At 37.4% G+C, this 23,779-nt stretch overlaps 1 protein-coding gene across 3 annotated transcripts in view; it reads right to left on the reverse strand.

Annotated features, from left to right (window-relative positions):
- The window catches only part of MINDY4 (MINDY lysine 48 deubiquitinase 4), a 69,024-nt gene that overhangs the window by 41,443 nt on the left and 3,802 nt on the right, over positions 1 to 23,779 (reverse strand). Inside the window, exons 3-10 of one of the 3 annotated variants that reach the window (XM_061354767.1) lie at positions 23,506 to 23,714; positions 19,566 to 19,782; positions 18,072 to 18,490; positions 7,484 to 7,542; positions 7,160 to 7,269; positions 5,901 to 6,017; positions 4,012 to 4,100; positions 921 to 1,022 (exon numbers count right to left, since the gene is read on the reverse strand). In XM_061354767.1, the coding sequence (XP_061210751.1) occupies positions 921 to 1,022; positions 4,012 to 4,100; positions 5,901 to 6,017; positions 7,160 to 7,269; positions 7,484 to 7,542; positions 18,072 to 18,490; positions 19,566 to 19,782; positions 23,506 to 23,714 (1,322 nt within the window). Of the gene's footprint in view, positions 1 to 920; positions 1,023 to 4,011; positions 4,101 to 5,900; positions 6,018 to 7,159; positions 7,270 to 7,483; positions 7,543 to 18,071; positions 18,491 to 19,565; positions 19,825 to 23,505; positions 23,715 to 23,779 lie in introns of all 3 variants that reach the window. The other 2 variants (XM_061354766.1, XM_061354768.1) reach the window with 2 other exon arrangements.

Consider the following 23,779-nt stretch of genomic DNA (forward strand, 5'->3'; position numbering starts at 1 on the left):
CAAAATGGTATTAAAGAGAAATCAGCATATTATTATATGAACTGAAAAATGAGCCAAAGATTTTGTATTATCATTTTAACCACTTTTTTAAAAAAGAACCTCTTACATGAGTTCATATTATATATTAAACAAACTTTTATCAATTAAGCATATTCTTTAGCAGTGCTGAGCTCTCTCAGTATATTCAATATGCTTATACAGAAAGACTAGAAATGTATGTTTAAGATGTTAATGAGTTTTTATTGGAAACAAATATTACAGCAGTGACATTAAAACAAGCACAAGAATATATGTACAATATCATCACAGAGGAAACATTTTATAAATGTGAAATATGCAAAATATCATTCGAAATGTCTTTGAATTTGCTGCTTCTATTTCAGGTTTGAGGAAGAAAAAGCTTCTCTGTTATTTTACGGCTATCTTCGTTGATTTAATAGAAGAAATCACCTAGTTTCACAAAACCTGTCTCACTTAAAAGTATTGTGCAGGATCCAGTACAGCCAAAGCTAGCAATCTAAAAGTTAGATGTCTTGTGTACTAGGAACCGAATTGCATAGCATAAACTAAGTTACCAGTAGGCATCTACAGCATAAAGAAAGTAATTCCACCCATAATAGAATATACTGCAATACAAAACTGTTGGGAGCAAAATGCTGCATCTGGAAAAATCAGGTAAAGATGTGGAGGAATCCTAAGCATCAACGAAATCCACAGGATCTTTCACAGTAATTATAAAGAATTTGACTATTCTGTTCCAGTTACTGGGACAGCAGAAATGACATTTTGCATTTCTCCCTAACCATTTTAGACTGCATAAATACAACTTACAAAACTTTCATTTTATAAACTCTGTACATATATAACAGACACAAGTGTAGGAGCATTAGTCAATAATTAAAACTGCTTTCCCTACTTACAGTGCTACAATTGCTTTCTCGTTGCCTCCTGCACGCCACAGTATGTCTGCAATTGCCATGGTGAGGCATTTGGTCCTATGAACTTCTGATGGTTGAAGACAACTATAGTCCAGAAATTACAAGAGGCAGTCAAGTACCAAAATGTGTGTTGGAAAGCTTACTCATTAGAGGGCAAACTACCCAATTACAATATACACAGATTCATAGTATACTTGTAGTTAAATGAAGAAAAGCATTATTTTAGAGACTAGGCGTTGTAATGTCTAATCATGAGGTTCCAGCAAGTTCCCCCAGAAAATAACAGTTTAGGTATGTCAGTTCCTTCTATAGTCAAGAAAGAGACAACTGGGATGGCCCACTCAATAAAACCCTGTGTGTTGAACAGTCACATAAACAAGTCACATAATGGAAAACTGGAATATTTAAGAATAAAACCCAACATCCAAGCCTGAAGAAATGAACAACAGATCTATGCCCCTGGGAGACACCGAATTGGAATGTTCTCTAGTGGCTTCAAGAATGGCAGTCTTTGAAATTCAGATAATATCAGTCTTAGAGTGTTACCAGCATGGGAGATTATGTCAAAACCTGTTCCCAGCATTTGAGTAAAAGATCTAATAATCTGAAAGACTAAACAAGGAACACCAAACATCAAAAAATTAAACAGACTTTCAAGTTCAATGTCTGCCTTGAATATAATGTTCATTTAGAGAATGTTTCCTTCTGAAGGGTGTGAGATATGGGAAATAATTGGTGAGAGTTTTCAAATACAAAAAATAAAATCACAATGTTCTCTAATCTCTGCCTGTGTTCTAATGCAGACACTCAGAAATTTATGGGAAGCATAGCAACTAATTTGTCTGAGAGACGTAGCAGAGTAAGGAGACATGGTAATTATTTCTTGACTGTTGAAGAAGCCTGAAGTCAAACACTTACTGTAAAGTTGTTCGTAATGTGAAAATTCAGGTAAGAATTAGAAAGGAATATTAATCCTCTCATTTCAAGCTCTGAGACTTCTCTTTCTGAATGCCTAAGTTTCTGCCTATGGCAAACATATCATAAGAAAAACTTTTATCTCAGGAATAAAGCAAAATCTTTTAAAACTGTGTATATAATAGCAGGGGGGGAAATAGGAGAGGCAAATATTGCCATGTAAACAGGATCAGTTGTAGCTGGCAGGAGCTGGGACACTTATAGTTTAAACAATCTGGCCTCAGGCAACTTATCTGGGTGCTGCATAATTCTATGACATTTACGATCACTGAATAATGTTGAAAGAGGTTAACATCTCTATTTTTACTAAGGATGACCTGAGACTCAAAGGGACCACAGAGCGGATGATCAAAGCTGTTCTCCATGCTGAAACAAATTCTTGGTTTTCACATCAGAAATTCATTCTTTGGTGAATTCTGTGGAGATTCCTTAGCATTAAAATCTAAATATGTGTTGATTTTCTTGCATGGAAGTTTCTGAGTTTTCTTTTATGTGGACAAGAGCCTCATTCTGCCTTGAAGTCCACTCCCATTGTAATCTGTATTAGGCTAATAAAATTTTCCTAGCTAATTTTTGCACTTTAAAAAAGTGTGCTCTCATCAGCAGGCTCTTGATATGAATTATAGACAGATGTGATGTACTGAAAGAATTGAACAGAAGAAAAAAACTAAACTGCGTAATGTTGTAGAATTAACTTCACATTACTCTCTGCACACGTATTATACCACTAACACTATCTTTTTGTCAGCCTATGGTAATTGCCTTTAGGTGAGTTCGAAGAACGGGCAATTTTCAAGTGATGAATTCAGAGCATCTTATTTAGCCTGTGTCTTGGGGTCCACAAGCCATCAGTGAAACTAATAACTAGCAACAGCAGTAACATTAAAACTTTCAATATTTATTTAATAGACTCTAAGCTTGGTTTTAAACATTCCTAATGGTTTATTAGCTGGCTTGTACCAGAACTGCCTACCCACCAGCACTCCTGGACCTGGACACGTGTTGATCCTATAGGTCCTGATAATCCTTTGGTTAGTTGTCACTTCCCATGCTGGGTGCTGAAGGCAAATAATGAAGTTCTACAGGTGCCTGTTTCTTTCCATTATTGATGAAAAACCCAAACAATTAATTTACATTAAGTGCCAGTCAGACGAAACTAAGGAAAATCAACAAAGACCCTGTCACTTTCCAAGCAGAAAAGTGTATACTTAAGGCCCAGTTTTTATACATGATGAACATTTTCACATTGCAAGGTAATGAACAATCTCAGCCTGAAAGCTTTTCTTCTGACTAAATTGGTGTCAGTGTATTATCCACAAATAATACAAGGCGGTGGCAGCATAAACCAGTAAAATACTGTTATACCCGTACAAAAAACTGTGCCTGTAAGCACAGGAAAGCTTAGAGATTTTTGTTTTGTAATGGACCTTATTTCTTACTGAGAACTAAAGGTGAATACGAGAAATCTGGCAATAAAAGTAAACTTTTTAGACATTATTTTCTAGCATTTGATTGAATGAGCCCTGCTCCTTTAGCAAAGTGACAAGTACATTAATGTTATAGCAGTCCAAGCAATTTTCCTTGATACCAGCAATATTTAATGAAGTTTCTTTAAAGTAGAAAATATATACACAGTATTTAAATTCAAATTCTATTATGGAGTTCAACTCTGAAAGATTGAACACAGTAGTAAGAAAAAAATTATAGCTGTAAGCTTCATTTTTCACCCTCCTTGACATTCTGAGTGTCAAAAAGTGCATAAATTTCATGGTCTTTCAAACCCCCAACAGATTTTCTTTGAAATTATATCTCCATGGGATCTCAAGGTTAAATAATTTTCATTGGCCTCAATTCAAGCTGTTGGATTTTTTAAGAGGTTCTTGGGTTAATCACAAGCAAGTAATTATACAAATAAAACATCAACCTCTAAATTACTGCAGTTGAAAGGGAAGTAAATAAAAGAAAATTATAAGCTACTTTCCCTCTCAAAGAGAAGTTCAACAAGTTCAAACTCAAAAGGCTCCTGAATGGCTGCAGGAGAGAAAAAAAAAGTCTACTTATGTATGGAAAATATTTCTGTTGTCAGTTGCTGACTTACCGAATGTCTTTATTCCTATTACTGTCTGCAAAAATAAGCCGTTGTAGGACACAAGCTTGAACTGCAGCCAGTACTCCACATGGGCCACCCTGAGGGGAATAATGGACACTCCATGAGCAAAACAGTTTGTGCTGTTTTATGCTGATGAAAACTTTTGTCATCCATGTCCTTCCATTCAGTCTTAAGCTATTCTTTCATCTGTCTTTTCATCCATGACTTTGCCATGCCCTCTCTTACTCTATTACATTTTTTTGCAAGCCAATGAAAATCAGTGTTACTAACTGGTATTGATTTTCCCACCTATTTTTTCCTGAAAATGCCTAAACATCTATAACATCAAAGAAAGTCTTTTTAAAATCTGTTCTGTGATTATGCAAACAAATGAAAGATCTCGTGATCCCTATTGAGGCACAGCTTATATTAACATCCCCAAGAGAAATCAAAAGATATCAAACCTGTTCTCCAAAGGGTGAAAGTATGCCTTGCTCTTTTACCTCCTCTGAGCATTGTGCCTCCTCTCAAGTTCCCACTTAAATCACTAACCAAAGATTTTGGTGTTTTGTATAGCTCTTTGCACTAGCCAGCTACCTCACTGGGGAAAAACAATGATGATAAGACAGTATGAACCAGCCAGCAAGTTTCCTGGAGAGTCTGTGGTTTGATTTTGTTTCTCGGGTTGTCGTAGGTAGAGCATCAGACCTGCAATGGGACCTGCAGATACAGGCAGTATGCACAGTATGCAACCTAGAAAATAAATGTCCTATAATAATAAAATAGCTGTTGATACCTGCCATTTTCTCATTTATATTACACACACTCTAACTCTATAATTACTTACGTAACTAAAGACTGAATCATCTGAAATACATTAAGGAAAAAAGCAAGGTTGGTTTCAGTGCACTAGGGAAAGCCTCTCGGTGAAAAAAGAGGAACCTTTCGAAACATCTTATAGCACCACAGTAACTTAATGCAGAAGAGAATCAAACAGTTGTTCAACTGAAATTAATTTAAAAGTGAAGAGGAATATATTAACTATATGAAATAAGCACATCTGAGCAAAACACACTGATTTACTATTCTTGTTGTGGAATTTATAGTAGGGAACTTAATGGCCAGTGAGTAACATTTACTATGGGCCAGTGAACATTACTACCATGGTTCCTTCTGGAGTTTAAATTAACGCTTGCTGGTTTTTTACCACTAGGTAGATAATGCCTAGAACTGATGAAAACCTTATTTCATGGAGGAGCTGGCATCTTGTGGCTGCAGTCCAGAATTACAGAAACATGGCTGCAAAAGAGGTGGTCCTACCAGCAGTTCCAGTATACTGGTCCCAGTGACACCGCAGGAGCATTTGCTCCCTTTCACTTTAGGAATGATGTGGCCCCCATCATGTGACCCCCATCTTTTGACTCCTACATCTTTAAAAAGCAAAAATATCATTGTGATTTCCCAGGAACTGCAGTCAATTCTCGCTATGTCCCCCCATTCTGAGACAGATCAAGCTCCATCTTAAGCTTGTTAAACATTACCTCCATGTATGCTTTTCCTCTTAAATTCGACCCTTGATTTATGCCCTTTTACTCTTTTACCACCACTAGCTTTCAGCTGCAGTGGCTTGTCTTTATCCCTACAAATAACTCCTCGTCATACACACACACACGCTCACTTTCTGCAGTTAATTTAAGATTCCCTCAGAAATACTCCATCCATCTCAAGTCTCCCAACAAGACTTGACAAGGTGACATCATCCAGTGATAACCAGAGAAGTCAAAGAAAGAGAAGAGTCTTTAGAAGACCTTTATTTTTTTTTTAACTGCTGAAACACACAGCCTTTGTAAACTCAGTGTAAAAAGCAAAGATCACTTTAAGGAAGTAATTTACAGTACCTTTTTTTGCACAATGCCATATTTTAACTGTGGTATGTTATTAAATGTAAAATTCTGTATTTTCCATTCTTCACTGAAGCAACAAAGACTAGAGCCAAACAAAAGATTTTTTAACTCCTAAAAAAAAAAGAAAGAAAAAAGAAAAAAGTTCTTATTTAAAAAAAAATCCAAATCACAGGTATGTTTTCTTACAGAAATTTGTAGAAAGTAAAGGAGGGGTGTGGAAGGTTAATGACTAACTCACTATAACCAGCCTTTTCTGTTTTATACGTACTGTAAATAGTAACACTCAAATGAAAAGGAGCAATTTTTTCCTTTTCCTGCACTATTCCTTCAACTCAGAATGCTGTGTGCTGCTCAGCATAGGAAATTCTTTATGCAGATTGTCTGGGGTACAGTTTCACATGGAAGCATTACAGAATATTCCCTTAAGTTTAACAGCTAGTAAAGCCACCCCTACTAATGGTTACCTTAAGGAAAAAAGGACCCTACTGGACACAGCATGGAGAAAAGGCATCCTGTTTTGCCTGTTAAAGTTGTTGGTATAAAATAAATGTTACTCAAATGCTTGACTGATGTAGTCAGATGGCACATCAGCATATGCCAAATAAAGATCTTGGCCTGAAAACCTTCAGACCACTACTACTGAGGAATAGCTAAACTGAATAAATTGCATTCATGTTAAAGTAAAGCTGAGTACATAAGCACAGACTATTCAGTGTTTGTACAGTTACTCGGGCTTCTTTGATCTAGCAAAGAAATTGGAAGGCACCCTCCTTATTTTTAATCTGAGTTTTTTTCTCTCCTCTGTCTGAACTGGAAGGAAAGTATTAAAAGTAATAACGGTTGCATCTCTGCTCAAAATAAGGAAGATAAGCAAGGGAGAAACAGTGATAGAGGAATAATAAACTTCTTCTGAACTACTGTCAGTTAAAAGGACTGGATGATAAGCACATAAATATTTGACTACGGGCATTAATAAGACAATGCAAGCTTCTTTAATTAAAGCTATTATCTGTACTTCAAGTGGGCTGATCCATTCTGGTATGCTCTTCTGGTATTTTTCTGAGTTTAAATGTCACCCCTACATTATTTTTAGTCCTGAATGCCAAATAAGGAACATAGTCAGGAATGAATACAGCACATGTTAAATGACACATGAACATGCAGCACAGAGTAATCTGTTGCAGGTTTGACTAACTCAGCTGAAATAACATTCTCACACTTCTATTTGTATTTACAATCATTATTAGTCTTACTTTTGCAAGAGAAATATCAATTGCCTTTGATACTACTTGGAGCATATACAGTGTTGAAAGATCTGGGTTTTTAATAACTTCTCCAGTTGTTTCTTCAGCCTCAACATCAACTGAAAGAAAAAAAAAATCATATAATGTGTTGGATTAGAAAAATTGCTTCCCCCAGCAGGCTCAGTGCCAGGAGGTCACAAATATGAGAATTAACACTTTCTTGTGTTTCTCTTAATCAACTAAAAGTTACAAAAGAAGCGACTTATGTATTTGGCTACAGCTGTTCTGAGGAATAAGACAGTAAAAGCCAAACTGAAGCTTGGCATAACTTACCTAATTCTAGGATATCTTTCATCTGGTCTTCTTTATAGCAAGTAGATGTTGGAGACCTCCTACAGGAAAATTAATAAAAATGACTGACTAAATGTTCACTTTTAATGAGGAAAAGCTGTTTGAATAAACAAGAAGAAACATGGAGTATGCCCACATGAAGATATAATTTTATTCATTTGTGTGATTTTGGTATATGTCAGGTCCTGCAAGCTCATACATAAGGGCAGATTTTACACTGCCCTGCATTTTAAGTATGGATATTCACATATATTTGACTGCCTCTCAGTTTGAAGAATCAGGAAATAAAATAAAATTTACATCCCTGAGGGTGAATCAGGATGAGATTCAAACTAGTCATTAAACTTACTGAAATATCCAAATAATATAAGTGGGAATTGGTGTTAGAGTGGAGTCCTTTACCAAGGCCCCTTTATAATTCACTTATATGTAGCAGTTATTTACAACTGCCCTTGTGATTTAATTATATATATTACATAAACAACAGGTTAAAAAATCATATCAACAACTACTAAAAGGACTAAGCATTTCTTGGCTGTGAAGTCAGAATTTAAATAGAATGTTAGGTTTTCAGAGATGATATGAGTTTATTCTTCCTGTTAAATTTGTACTAAAATGAATTCATAACCAAGTTAAAGTTTCAAATAACTACTGTAAAAGAAAGTCTTTCTTTTTTTTTCCCTTTTTTTTTTTTTTTTTTTGAAAGAGCAATACTGCATCATTGTTTTTTGCTTTGGGAAAAAAGGTATTACAGTGACAGTCTTTCAAAAATAGTATGTAATAATTTCCTCAGTAACATTCTTTGTATGCATGATATTATTATTATAGCAACAACTACTGTCATATCACATATTTTCCATTAACTTAATTTCCTTTTTCAGTGTGTGAAAGATTAATAAAACCAGAATACAGACATATCACACTCAGGACTTCCCCAGTCTAGAAGCATTCTGGCACCTTTGTCAGTGATAGTCTTTGATACTATCAGAAAAGAAACACTTTTTCTCTATAAAGAAGTTAAAGGATTTATGCAATGAAATGTGGATGGCCACAATTCAGAGAAGATAAAATAGAAATGAAACATCCACATTACTAGGGTGGTAAAAATAAGTATGATGCCCAGCAGGTCACTATAAATAAGAGGACTAAGAGCAAATCTGTATAGTGGCACAAGTAATATTGAGCTCTCACTGAATATAACAGTACTTTTAATGTGATACAGACCTTAATATAGCTGACTGTGTTATAGTTTAAAATGCAATCTATTTTCCCCTTGCTTTTTGTTAATATTGAATTTCAGCTGAGATTTCTTTCTGCTAGCTACTTGCTAGTATGTTCATCTCTCCTAGTCATTTGCCAATAAAGTGTTTTTCATGCCAATATTCGTGTCATTTAACTGCTCTTAGACATAACCACAATCCACATTTTTGTTTTGTCTGAGATCACACACTATTATTTCTTGTTTCCTAGAGAATAACATGTTTCTTCCTAGGTCAACCCATTTTAATCTAGTTTGAGAAAAACAGAACTCCTTAAACTTAAGAAAGCAGCACTACAGGTTTCAGGATCCTATGTGGACTCAGTTGCAGCTTCGGATGGCTTGGGTCTTCTATAGGTACTGTATCGTACCTTGTACCTTCATTAGTTATCTTGGTTACCTTACAGTCTCAAATAGTACTATATGCCTATGTTTAGACATGTAGATAACTCCCTACATCATGTTAGCACCCTTGATTTATTGTTGTCCCAAACACTTCTCCTCACTATAGATTATCTGAAAATATCTATAAATGAAAATAAAAACTACAGTACAATTCATATATAGCTCACCTGGCACCAGTTTTTGTAATATTATTGCTTTCTGGAAAGTCTAAATGATTTTGGTTCTACACCCGTTCCAGGAAGGACCAAGCCCAGAATGCAAAGTGCTCTGAATTCTCAAGGCTGAGAATTCCCATCAAGCTGAGGAAAGAGCTGACACTGAAGATTGATGTAGGGTGCTTTCTGGTTAAGTGGGTATTTTTGCAGGTGTAGGTTCCCTTCTTAAGGGGAACTCATGTTTCTCAAAACACTGTTGGAACATTTATTGCAATTTCCATTTCAGCATATGGGTACTGTTCCAGGAAAATTTATTGTACACATAAAACCCACAGAATACTTAGGAAGGGGGAAGCCATCCATCATGGCAGAAAAATGGGACAGGAAAAAGATATGTTTCATTATAAACATACTATACAGTACTTTCTCCAAATATTTGAACATTCCTATCTGGTCTTCATGCATTGCAGAATATTGAATTTATGCAGAATAGCTGAACTCACAGAGAAAGCACTTCTTGGAACAATAATGCATGTATACTCCTCAATTTCCTATTTATACTGCCATTCGCAGGAGGTCAAATAAGCAAAGTGGCTTAAAAAATAAACACTAATCATCAGTGGCTTTTACTGTTGGTAAAACTTATTTTCACTGCCTGATTATAACAGCTTTTCTACTGGACATACATCTTTTTTGCATAATAATTTTATGGTTAGAAGGATGCCTAGAAATCATAATGCAATCATCCAGTCTCATGCTGTTATGCCATACACAGATATATGTGACACTCTTGGTGTATGAGTAAGACCTGCAGAGTAGATAAGAAAACGATTAGATGCTGTTACTACTTGCAAAAGGGTAAACAAGGCTATTATACTCACTGCAGGTTGACACTGCTCTAGGGCAAGATTATAAAAACAGAATTATTAAAAGCAATTGTAAAAAAGCAATGGAAATAATCAATACCAGGCAACATATTTCTGTGGGAAAAAGACCTTGTCAAGAAGATTTTATATAAATTCTGCCATGCTCGCAGGACTGGCTGACAAAGGTAATAGAGCTCACACACTTAATTACTCCAAACTGCCTTATTAGTTAAGACCTGCATCTGACTCAACTGGCACATTATCAGTTTGAAAAATTAATTCATTAAAAGATGGCTCATTGACAGATATGAAAAAGGTAAATGAAAAACCTGCCATTGAAAGAGGCATTTCTAATAAGTTCACTTATGCATCTGCATGCGTCCTGCTGAATTTTCTTAGTTGTCACTCTCGTGACAACTCAGGAAAACTACATTTTTGCTGAGAAAGTTTGTATATGAAAAAAATATGATGATAATCACAGATTGATCTAGAAGATGGTTTGAACTGCATGATGAATTTGGCCCACCTGAACAGAATGCTCTCTCCTAGGCAATGAACGAATATTTATCTCCAGCTACAAAACCAGACCTACTATAATAAAAGTGTAGCTTCTTCATTCATACTTTTCACCAGATTTTTCGGTGTAACATCCCCACACTGGAATTTTCAAGAAACACAGTACCCGCTCATGTGAACTGACCATTCATCAATTCTAAACAGTTGACAGCAACATAAATAAGTATCAGTACAATAAAACAGGGAACTAAAATTCCATTAAAGATGATTACAAGATACCAGCTAAGAGACACTACATAAGGCACTGAGAAGGGGTCCCAGATTTCAACATTTTATCAGTTCATATTAGGTGAGGTGCTTGTCATACATGAAGTACCCACTTCTGACTTTGGGCTTCAACTTTCAGGCCATTTACTTTTAAGGATGTGAATTTTTTGTGGCCCTACATTTCCTGTCAGAAACCTCAGATTTTTAATATTTCAAACCACTGTAACCTGACATATTTTAGCAAAATAAATTCTCTTCCTGAAAGCTAATATCAAGTGTTCAATTGGAAGAAGACAAAAGCTTACACTGACGATAGTTCTCTTATTTTATTGTACAAAAAAGATGAATACAGGTAACAGCCTATTGGTGAGCACATGTACTGTAGAGAGGTTTTACCTCCTCGTAAAATAATCTTAGGGAGAGTAACACACTAGGGGACAATACTTCTTTGTGCTACCTGCAAACAACTGATTGTTTTTTAAATGGAAGGTAATTTCTTATGCTGCTTCCTACCATACTCCCCCCAATGCTAGTATGTAGACACAGTGAAAGGAAATGGTGTGAAGCTCTACCAGCGAAACAGGATGGCCACTGTCCTTGCTTTACATTTGAGAAGATCTAGAGCCCCTCTGTGTTTGCATGAACAAGGCAAATTCTCAGCTGACTGAATGCATTTTAGGCAATGGGCTGGACCTCTCCAGTTTTACATCCTTTCCAAAAATAAAGGATGCCATTTGTCATTTCCAGTAATTGCAAAGTGCCTCTTCCTATGGGGTGCTGGAAAAATACTAAAAGGGCAAATGGCAGCACACACAGATGTTATGTTGAAGGCTACGATGCCATAAATCCATTGGCACAAAACAAAAGTCACAATAGTTTATTACTTTTATTTTAGATTCTTTTTTCCGGTCCAAGCATTATGTTATAAAAGGTTGTTATGCAACTCGAGATACTTAAAGGTTTTCACTACTGTATGATTTGGCAGCTTCAAACTCTCTCGCTTTGCACATGGGCTAGTTAAATCCATATTCCCCAAAGATAATCCCATTTTGTTTGACAGCCATTCTTCTGACTGCCAACTGCAAGAGTCAAATAAAGACTTACTCCCCAGCTGGCAGCTGGGGACTGCACAACTCAGGAGGGTTTGGGTAGTCTCTCAGGGAAGGTGCCGACTGCACTGTTCTTACCGGGCTTCCTGCCTATAAAGCCACACCACAGCATTGACAAAAGCTTGAGATGACGCCACATGCTTCTTCATGTGGCTAAGGACAATGCCTGGTGCTACGCACAGATCACAGACAAAGATGGAAGGAAACATGCAAAGGTAATTTACTACTAGGCTGCTCCAACTCTGCATTCCTTTCCATTCTTTTATCTGAAATCTCACACTCTGACTAAACTCCTATTTCCTAGAAATGCCACCATTGCCCAATACATCCTCTTCCTCTCATAGTGGGAAAAATGTAATGAATTCCTCAGACATTGCTCATACACACTGCATGTCACTGAGCGTGCCTGCATACACTGAAATCAGTTGGGGTTTTCTGACTGATTTTAAACAGGCTCCAGTTTATAACAATGTGGCTATCTGAGCTCAGACTTCATTTCACAGAATAAGCTATCAAGGTGATGAGTACTTCTGGGAAATGCTCAACATCTCACAGGATAAAACTTTATTACTACCAAAATGACAGATATAATTTTAGACAAAGCAATATCATCTGACACACTGATTTTGTATATAACAGTGAAATATTACAGCCCACTGGTCAAACAATAAAGAATTCGCTATTCCTAGAAAACCTGTTTTTATACCAAAATGCACAGTAGAAAAGACTGGAGCCAATCATAACTGTTGGGTAAATAATGTACATTACATAACTTTGTTGGAACTCTTTTTGCTTTGAGTTAGAAATTCAATTTTATTTAAAAAAAATCACAGTTAAAACTGCAATGTTGCTTAGTATTCTTTATGAAATCCAACGTTCACATATTAACCTTCATTAGGCACTGTATTTTCCTGTTTCAATGACAGCCCATATTCAAAAGAGGGAAGCTGCTTTGGCTTTCTTATTTCTGTCATGAGTTCAGACTCACAAAATAACAGGTTGGAAGGGACCTCTGGAGCTCACCTAGTCCAACCTTCTGTTCCGAGCAGGTTACACTGCAGTAAGTTGCTCAAGGCCATGCCATGTTTTGACTGTCTCCAGGATGGAGACACCACAGACTCCTTAAGCAACCTGTTCCAGCATTTCCACCCTCACAGGAAAACAGTCCTTGATCACCTGTGTCAGGAAGTTACCATCAGTGCAGTCCAGAAACCTCCTGGATTGCTTGTGCTCTGCTTTGTTGGTTATACTGGTGGAAGGAAGTTTAAATCCTGCTCTGAATTTGCTCAGAAACTCATGGCCAACATTCTCTGCTAATATTCTAATGTAAATGAGCATAGCTTGAGGCCAGGAATGATTCAGGATAAAAACATGTGAGAGTATCTTAGCAGTTTTAGGCAGTCAGTCATGTGCAAGTGACAGGTATAGGTTTGATCCTCACATACAAAATAAGCTTTTTTATTCCTGTTAATAACAGAAAGCATAAATAGTAATACTTTAAGGACCACAGCACTTTCAAAATATTATTTTGAAAGTCTCAGGTATCTAAAAGAATACAAAAAAAAAAAAAAAGAAAACAAACCCTGCAAATATTTTTAAAGGCTTTAAAGGATTTCTTTTAAGAAATTAATATTTTGTTTTCCTCTGAGGATCCCCCAGCTCCATAAAAGTGAATTTTCAGAGACTTTTTGGTGGAACATATGAACGGGGAAAGGCAGGAATTTTCAGTAATACAATGGGTTCACCTGTACCGGTCTCCATTCAGGGTGAAGACACAGATAGTTCAGAAAGCAAAGTAAAGCCATTCACTCCTTGTCAGTCTTACGTAGAAATGCAGGGAGTTGAAGGGAGACACCTTTTCTATAGGAACACATATTGCCTTATCACAGAAGATTAGACTGGCTTCAGAATGATACTACAAAGACCATTTTGGAGGAAGAGACACTGTAACACTGAAGAGAGATTTTGCATTCAATGTGCTTGAGACTGTAGGTAAGAAGGCATATACTTGTGATAAACTGCAGTGACAAATGTGCTAATATGATTTTATAAAACTGGGAATCATGTCATGAGCAGAAAGTGTTCTTACCCTGTATTTGTGAGAATCACAGTGTGACAAAGTTAGACAAGCCCTTAAACACATGGAAGAAAACCAAATCAATACAACCTAACAGAAAAACAACAGCAACATTTCAGAGCAGGAAAGATAAAAATACAAGCAGATGATACAGGCTTTAGACAAAAAATGCCTAAAGGAACATGAAAAGTAATTATAATAATTAGAATTAGAATAATAATTAGAATTAGAATAAGAAGAAGAACTAGAATAAAAAGAACATAGGCAAACGTGTAGCAAGGAACAGAAAGATCAGTCAAAAATTAATGTCATCTATGGATAATACGGCAGAAAAAAAAGCAAATGTAACATTTGTATGTATATGTATGTATATGTAAATAAGGGAGAATTTCCTCAGGCTAAGGACTGCTAGATGCTGGAATATATTCTCAGGGGGGAGGTGTCACTTGAGTCATTTAAGACTGGACAAGACAAACCCTTGGAAAAAGTATTACAGCAAATATATAGAGAGAGTAATGAGTAATCTGCTATAGAAACAAATGACCTTAAATGGTCTTTTCCATCTGTAACTTCTAAGATTCTATGAAATATGAGTAATGTTCCACTCAGGAACTTGGTATCTATGGCAATTCACTAACCCTACCCTTATTTGTGTTAGAATGCAGAGCATTGCTACAAAAAAGGCTTATTACCAAATAATGAGTGATATTTTGAGAACCACTAAAGAGTGCTCAGCAAAGGCGAACTCAGTTGAGAGACTACTGTAGGAAGAGAAATTCTCTGAACTCACTGGCAGTTACTTTCCTGGTGGTGGAGATGAAGTGCATCAGGAATACTTAGGTTTTGGTTGGAAAAAGCATCTGAAGCCAAGCTACACAGTCATAAAACTGTCCCTCCTGTCTGAAATACCCGTCTGTACTGGCAGGCTTCTGAAGGGAAACCACTAGCTCACATTCAGTTTTGTAGCCAAGACTGATGGCAAGCCAAAGGAGGGTATGGCAGATGCAATTAGAAGAACTGTGTAAGCAGGGTGGTTGTTCACAACGAAAGCATGAGTGAAGAATCAATTACCTTCCTTGCTCCTGAAACTGTATTATAGATCTCTGCCTTTGGACAATGGGATTCATGGCAGCATGCTTTTGCTTACTAATGGCAGGAGGAAATTTTTGTTCTGATGTAACAATATTCACATTTCTTTTTGCCTTTATGATAGCCATTCCCTTTTAATTTCTATGAAATTGGCAAGATAACCTTAACTTCAGGTCTTGATTGCTAAGGCCTCTTGTTCCCTTGGATCTTTGATTCCAATTTTATACCTTTTTATTCTTTCAGTGCTCTGATTCTAACTTCTATGCTATTTTTCTTGGAACTGGGAAGGGAAACTAAAAGCTCAAACATGGCGATATGTTCATTTTCTTAACTACCAGAAGTGAAACTGAGGTCTCCAGATAATATTTATCTAACTCAGCGTAATGTGGTTCCACTACACTGCAGAACTGCCCAGTCAAAATGCAGCTGGCCAGCCCAGATTTACTCACTAGACAGCTGAGAACTGGAGGCTTTCCACATCACTAGTACACATTGATAGAATTAAGGGACATGGAAAACTCATAGAGCTCTTCTACTTTAAAGGCTGCGTAAGCAACAACTGTAGTATGCCTCTGTAGCTGAGACAAAAGAACCCTTTCTCAACTGCTGTGAAGTGGTTTTGCCTGCCTTTCCCCAATTTTGTTTGTTCAAGCTAGGGAACATGGGGAAATCTTGACCTTCTAACACCATTTAGCCATCCCAAATAACTCACTATTCCCCATGGTTTTTCTGGAAAAGCAATAGAAAGATCTTAACCCAAGGTCTGGCATCAACTTTAACAACTGTTTATTTTTTTACAGTTCCCAAAGATCATTAATTCCATTTCAATATAGACCCTCACTCTTTATTCTGTGTACTCAGCTAATGATAAATACTTCCTCCTTATAGGGGATTCAGCATTAAGGAGAATCACAGAAGGGTTGAGGTTGGAAGGCACCTCTGGATGTCATCTGGTCCAACCACCCTGCTCAAGGGAGGGTTGACCCCACCTCAAGATATTTAAGTAACAGGGAACCTTTCCCCACTTCCATTCAAGGCTCTGCCCAGGTTAAAAGACCCTCTTTGCGGGTAAACATTTAATTTGGGTCATCACAGAAATCCAAGTCAAGAAATCAAAATTATATCTATTTGAAGAAAGACAGAACCTCCAATTTGTACTGAGGACAAACTTCTATGTGAAATAAGGTATTCAGAGGCCTAGCTTCATGTTGATACGATAAGACTGAAATATCAAGTCACAAATCTGGCCTCTCAGCCATGCACACTTCATGCAGTAGCTAAGAATCTGATAGTTGATGAAAAGAAAGCACGATCATTTCTTTCATTAAAACATGTAAGTCAAAGTACTGTGGATCTGTATTTCCCCAGGACATACTTAGAGACAGGTATTTCTGCCCACTCAGCTACTTAGCATTTATTCAATAACATAGTCTTTGGAAGCGTGGCAGTGGTTTTGTTTTATCTTTTTTCTCATGTGGAGACAATGAATACCTCCTGCCTCTGTGCATTTTTCTTTTTTTTTTTTTTTTTTTTTTGCATATGAGAAAAGAGATTGAAAAGTACAGCAAATGGAAGGAAAATAACATTTGTATACTTTCAGTTTTCTATAGGAAACAAACATAGAATTGCAGGTGCCTCGGAATGAACTAGCTGTGGCTAACCCTATAAAGATTTTCAGCTACTCATCTAAATACTTAGATTAGCATTTATGTCAGAGGTGTCAGGTAGTAACAGGGAATGGAAAAGGATCCAGAAAAATATCCACGTAATTTTTAAAATTAAATTTGAAATTTAATTTAAAAATACATTATAATTTTTCATGCCTCGAAATGCTCAAGCACTCTGGCGAAATCCTGAAAGGCTCTCAAACACTGCAGGATTTGGCCAAACGGATATAAAATCTTGCAAGAGCCAGGCCTTGTATTGTAATGGTCAGTGTTTATTTGGAGGCTCACTTCCACTCTCTGTACTTCCACTTAACTTCGGAGGTATCAGCAGCCCTGCTGATTTCAGTGAGTTTTCAGGAGCTCAGAGCTCAGCATGAATTCAAATGCTCTACTGGCTTTAACTCAAATCGTCTGGCAGGAATGTCCTCATTATACGCTGAACACAGATTTGGTGGACTCTGCTTAGGAAATAGCTCCCTCTTCTGTTCTTGCTGAAAACAAACAAGTCCTCGGAAGGAAGGAAGGAAAGTATTTCAAATAGAATCAGAGAATCACAGAATCAACTAGGTTGATTTAAGATAATCAAGTCCAACCATTCCCCCAGGACTGACAAATCCACCACTATCATGTCACTAGGGTCCCTTGTCTACATGGTTTTTGAACACTCCCAGGGACAAGTCATTTATTATAGCAATGGAGCACGATACCACAGTACATTGCACAAAACAGTACACTGGGGCAGTCCCCTTTCAGTCCAGCCTCCCCTTTTCTGTGTACTCCACAATTACTGCTCCATAAGTTAGGAAGTGCCAGCATGTCCAGTTACAGCTGAGTGAAGCTAGTACAAAAGCTTTCTTGGTCAGACAGTCTTCCCAAAGAATTTTAGCCAGTCTGGTTGAAGTTTGAACTAGTAACTAGCTCCTTTTGAAGCAGTAAACAGAAAACAGCACTTCTAGGGTGCCTCCACTAACAAAGAAAGGAGTCATGAGTGGTTTGGGATGTCAAAAATTATTAAGTTAAATCAAATTCTCTGCCTTTCAGTATTTTCATCTCTTCCAGCCACTCCCCCTCAATGAAATCAGAAGGCATACTTCAGTCAATCCTAGTCCTCCATCAGACTTCCTCAACCTTTTAGTATAATAGTCTTACAAATATTCTTACCTATGGCCTGACAACCGACTCTCATTTTTCTTGAAGGATTTTTCTTTCTTCTCTCTTCCAGCCCCTGAATGTCTGTGAGGGGCACTCACTTTAAGGCTTTTCTCATTGCTGTCTGTAACAAAGCTTGGAAGTGATTTTCTTTCTTCTGTCTTGGTCCTCTCTCTTTCAGTGAGCAGACTGGCAAAAGAGTCATCTGTATCTTTGGGAACGGTTCTTAGTTTTTGAAAGGCTGAACTTGCGTGTAAACTTGACACAGCCTTTGATGTGAACCCCGCATTTTCTTGTGCTGAAGATCCTTTGCTTTCTTGAAAATCGGTACATGGGACACTCAGGTCACCTCCTTCATGTTCTTCAGCCTTGAACTGTGCTGTGCTGCTTATGCTAGTGGATCGTTTTGAAAGCCTCCTTTTTTGCAGATCCTAGAAATAAGTACCATTAAAATTTTAGCATCTTTACATAAATATGAAAACAAAAGGAAAGCTCTATCACTGATTTCTGGGTTAAGAAATTTGTTTATTGTTAGAAATCAGGTTATACAGTAAATCAGTTTTTTTAACTATAAAAAAGACAGATGTACAGTTTTACTTAAATTTGAGTACTATTAAAGGTACTACACACTGTTAAAAACTGCTTTCTTTTACCAAAGAACATCAAGAAAATAACTCCCAAAAGCTTAATATAGGGGTTGTACCCAACTCAGAAAAAAAAATGCATTTTACTAGACAGACTGCCCACCACAGGTATCTAGTCTTTATTACCAAATCAGAGATATTTATAAAAATCCAACTGATTTAATTTAACTTCCATATTCTCTTTGATATTATTTAAATGATTTATTCAAAATTGTGAAAAGAAAGGAAAAAAAAAGAACAAAAAAGTTCGTATTGTTACAATCCTAATTTTACACAGGGAAAGTTCCTGTCCAGATAAAAGCAGCATGCAGAAAACGAGGCAAGACTTTCAGAACTGTGTTTTGAAAGCACTTACTGATCGAATATGGTCTGATTGGACCAATTTAGAAACATATTTCTAACTAAAAGTAATTGTCAGTTCCAAACTGTTACTGATTAAATGTGGGATTTTGGGAAGGAAAAAAAAATAAAACCAAAAAAAAAATAGTAAAAGCGATACCCACGGCTAAGGAAACTTTGAAAGCTGCAGATATCATAAAGATAAAAAAGCAATTTTTCTAGGAAAATGGAGAATCTCATCCATCAAGAGGTACCAAGAATCAAAAAAAATTATAAAGAAATTCTGTAACCTAAGATCACAGACAGGCAGAGGGTACTTGCATGCAGTAGCTATACCTGAAACAGTCGGAATTTCTGTGTTAACTAAAAACACTTCTCTAACTTACCACATAGTTTAAGACTGCTTATTTAATGGATTAGCATGTAAAAGTAATTTTATTATCATTTGCAAATTACTTTATCACAAAAGGTTATACATAAAATCTATGGCCAAGCCAAGTATTTTATAAGTGTTGAGAATCACCTCTGGTGAAGTTGCTACTGGTCTGGCCATCATTCCTCTGACAATGAGACTAGACCTGGGCCTTGGCTTCTCCTTCACTGTGGATTTCAGCTCTTCAGAAACCGCTGATGCTTTTAAATCTTCTCGACTATCTTGTAACTTCTTATCCCCATCAGAGAGTAACTGACTGTTGTGTATTGCCCCTGTGTGGCATTTTTCACTTTTGTGTTGTTGTTTTCTGGATGGAAAGATTTTATCTACTGAATTCTCAACATTGTATCTACAAGGCAGAAGAAGGCAAAACTTCAAACAACAAAATCGTGCACAATAAAATCAATGAAAACATCTCTCAATTAAGTCACTGCTGTCAAATTAAGTTACATGTTATCTAGCAACAGTACTCAAATATAATCACTTTTCACATCTATATGTAGGCCTTCAGGACACTATTTCAATATCATTATTATGTGTCACAATGGTTTGCAGTATCTGTAACGCTTTAATCTTATGCTTCTGATATTTACCATGCCATCACAGAAAGCAAACTATATAGATCGTATCAAACATGTCCTAAGCTACCACCAGCCATTCCCATTCTTCTTCTGTCTTCAGTGTTTCAGCAGTTTGAAAATTTAGTAACACTTTTGCTAACATCTCTTTTTATCATTAACTTAAGACTGACACTACTGGCCCCTTTCACTCTTTGTTCAAATGTATAACACTTTAGTAAGAAATATACTTTTGTATTTCATTTCAAACTTAAAATGGGAAGTTTAGGTTAGATACAAGGAAAAAGTTCTTTGCTGTGAGGGTGGTGAGGCACTGGAAAAGGCTGCCCATGTGAATGCTCCATCCCTGATAGTGTTCAAAGCCAGGCTGGACGGAGTCTTGAGTGACATTGTTTAGTGTGAGGTGTCCCTGCCCATGGCAGTAGGCTGGAATTAGATGATCCTTACGTCCCTTTCCAACTCTAAGTATTTTATGATTCTATGATTTGTACTTTTCCTTGGCAATAGGTTATTATGCTGCTGTCATCGTATTCTTCAGCCTCTTCCTTCAGGCAGCAACAGAAGGTTTAGTTCACACATCTGCATGTTTTCCTACACATATAGAATGCTATAAGCAAGCTTTTCTGAAATGGAGGTGAGTTTCCCATGGAACTGAAACTCAATTTTTACAACACTATACACATTTCTTTCTTAGAAATATATTTTAACAAATCATGTTCTTACTAAGAAAAAAAAAAAAAAAAGTCATCATTTGACCCCGTAAGAAATCATGGTGAGTCCAATTTTCTTCATCAGGATCTGTTTCACTGCCTGCATAGTATTAGATTACACTTAAAATGGAAGTTCTTTGATTGAGTAGCTCCCACTTCATTGAGACCTCTTTGGGTCAGTTTGCAAATTTATATTCTGTGTAACCTGAAAATGTTAGCCTTCTTTATAATAACTGTCACTGAACTGTTTTTTTTTTTCACTTTAGGATCTTTCCCTTCATCCTATTTCATTAGTAAAGCAATTCCACGAGTTGAAGCATCTTGTACAACAAAAATATTCCTTTCATTTAACCAGCTAAAAATTGGTTTCTGTATTATGTCTCGTGTTGCTAAGGTATGGTGCATATGTAACTGAAGGCATGATAAGTCTCTGTGAGGAGTGTTTGAGGACTGTTATTCCTGACCTAAGACTGTGTAACCCTTCACTGCCAAAGGACAGTGTTTCAGCACAGAGATTGTTTAAACTGTTACAGACATTCAAAAGAGTTTAAGAGGTAACTTAAGAGGAAAGAAGACTCTTTAATAAGTAACAAGTGAAGAGTACCTGTCTGATTATACTCTCTACGCCTAAAAGCACTGTTAAAAATTATCCAGACAGTTGAAATTAACTTCAGGCACTGGCAGTTTGACCTGTTAATGCCTGACAAGAGGCAGAGAGGCCAGATCCTTGGCCAGAAGGGATGGAAATGTCTGGGAGGATCACAGAGCTGCATGCTCCCATGGTTTTTCTTTCAGTGGTCCATTTTGTGGGCTAAAATCAGACATGACCAAGCTAACCCATCACCTACCCACGACAGTTATTGTTATGGCAGCTTTGCCACCAAAATGGCTGGAATGAGACCTGATCTAAGGGAATAATGGAGCCACCTGCCCAGGAGTGTGAGGGTCAGGTTCTCAGCTGGTTTAAAAAAAAAAAAAAGCTACAGAAACTGATTTTTATCAGGACAGACCCTGAAACCCATGTTCCCTCATCACACCCACCCAACTCGTTTTTCCTCCCTTGCACCTCCAGGCAACTTTGTCATCTCCCACTTTGGGAAGACATAACCAGTTAGGTTGGTGCTGATGAAGTAACAAGAAAACACATACAAAATCACACAGGATTTATATGGAAACCTGCAAGTCAGTACAGGAGCTGACAGCTCCCAGTGTGGCTTGGTAAGCTCATACACATGAAAAGTTGGGCATTTCTGCTTTTCACTTCCTGATTTCCAATTTTCCTTAAATCTTTTTTTTTTTTTTTTTTTTTTTTTTGAGCGGGAGGGAACGCTTCGCCTCCTAAGGGACAGCACCCGCACTGTATTCCTCACAGCACCATGATATATCCCCCTTCCATCACCCACACCTGCTGCTTCTGCGTGCAGGGCTTTATAATTCTTTTCATTTGTGTACATTTATGACGGGGACGGAACTGAACAACCACACTACACAGCCTTCCCCGTCAGCGGAGGCTTAAAACCATAGAGCGGGCTGCGGTCTAAAGCAGAGCAGCCCCATAACGCACCACTTCCGGCGCAATGACCACCGCGCGGGGCAGCCACTGAACACTCGCTTTGCCACGGCCGGCAGGGGAGGAAAGCGCTCGGCTGCCAATGCGCATGCGCCAGAAGGGCTATAAGTACATGGGAGGGGCGAGCGGGCACCATATCGCTGGCAGTAAAGGGGGTGACGGAATTGGTGGGTGCTGGGTGCTGGTGTTTAACACAGGGTGTTAGTGTATTCCTCTGGCATGAAAAGTGTTTTGCTGTAGCAAGAAAAGTCTGCGGACACTGGAGAAGCTCGCAGGTGGAACAAAACAGTTGGCAGTGTCCGGGGAAGGGGAGAAAATAAGACATATGCAAGCTCGGAAGCAGCGTGATGTGGGATAGTATCAGGGAGACAGAACATCACTTGTCAATATGGTAAAAGCTCCTGTATCTGAAAAAGAGAAGCAGCTACTTCTTTTGCACTGCCTCCTTTTCAAGTGTTGCTTCTCAGTTGGTAGCATAAAGTTTAAAAAACTTGGGTTTATTTATAAGACTTGCTGGGGTTTTACAAGCACTGATGCTCAGACTTAACTAGGTGGAGCATGCTGTGTTTCATATTAGGAATAAAATCAGGTTAATTCTCTGAGAGGGGTGGGAAGATGAATTATTCCTTTTGCCCATTTTAAAAGCTTTATACTGCAGCACAATTAGGGCTGTTAATCCACTGTGAGGCACTAAGAAGTACAGTCAGAATATTTGGTTATTTGTGTTTCCAGGTGTTTTGCGAGATGAAAATAGCCTATACTGTTTGTAATGACTGAATTTCACATAGTATGCTTTGCTTTCAGCTATGTAAGGCATGAATATACCTGTAGTTTGAGTGTAGGTGGTTAACTTCTCATCAGAGTATGCATCACTTTGAACATTTCCAACATGTAAGACGTTAAAGCTTAAATTCTTACGTCTTTCAGTGACTGAAAGATGTAATTGAGATTATCAGTCTTTGCAATTGGTAGGGAATATAAATGCATTTGTAAAGGGTGGCTTGCATAGGGGATTTTAAGAATCTGGAAACTTAAAGCTTTGTGTTACTAGGATAACTATTAAGAGGTACTGTAGCCGAAGGTATAAATGATAAAACGTGTAATACTACTTACCTTCTTAATTTACAAAAAAAATAAGTGTCTGGACAAGATTAAGAGAGAGAAGACTCTACCTGTGAGCTTGAGTTCTGCTTTCATCGAGTGTAGTGGCACTCCCACACACGTGATCCTCATCTGGTAAGTTGGGTTGGTGAGATGTTGAGCTCTTACTTTGAGGGGCTGACAGAGCAGAACTTGAACTAATGCTTCGGGAAGTCCCATGGCGCTCAAGGAAGTAGTTAGTAATAATTTCAAGAAGTGTTTTCAGTGGGCTCTCCTTTGCCTGTCCAAAAGGAGAAATAAACTTCTTGGTGACTACTGAAACAGTCTTAAGGATATTCTTTTTAT

Source organism: Neopsephotus bourkii, unplaced genomic scaffold, assembly GCF_033783945.1.
Source record: "Neopsephotus bourkii isolate Nb327-2 ecotype Australia unplaced genomic scaffold, CSIRO-AGI_Nbou_v1 NB_745, whole genome shotgun sequence".
Taxonomy (NCBI): Eukaryota; Metazoa; Chordata; class Aves; order Psittaciformes; family Psittacidae; genus Neopsephotus; species Neopsephotus bourkii.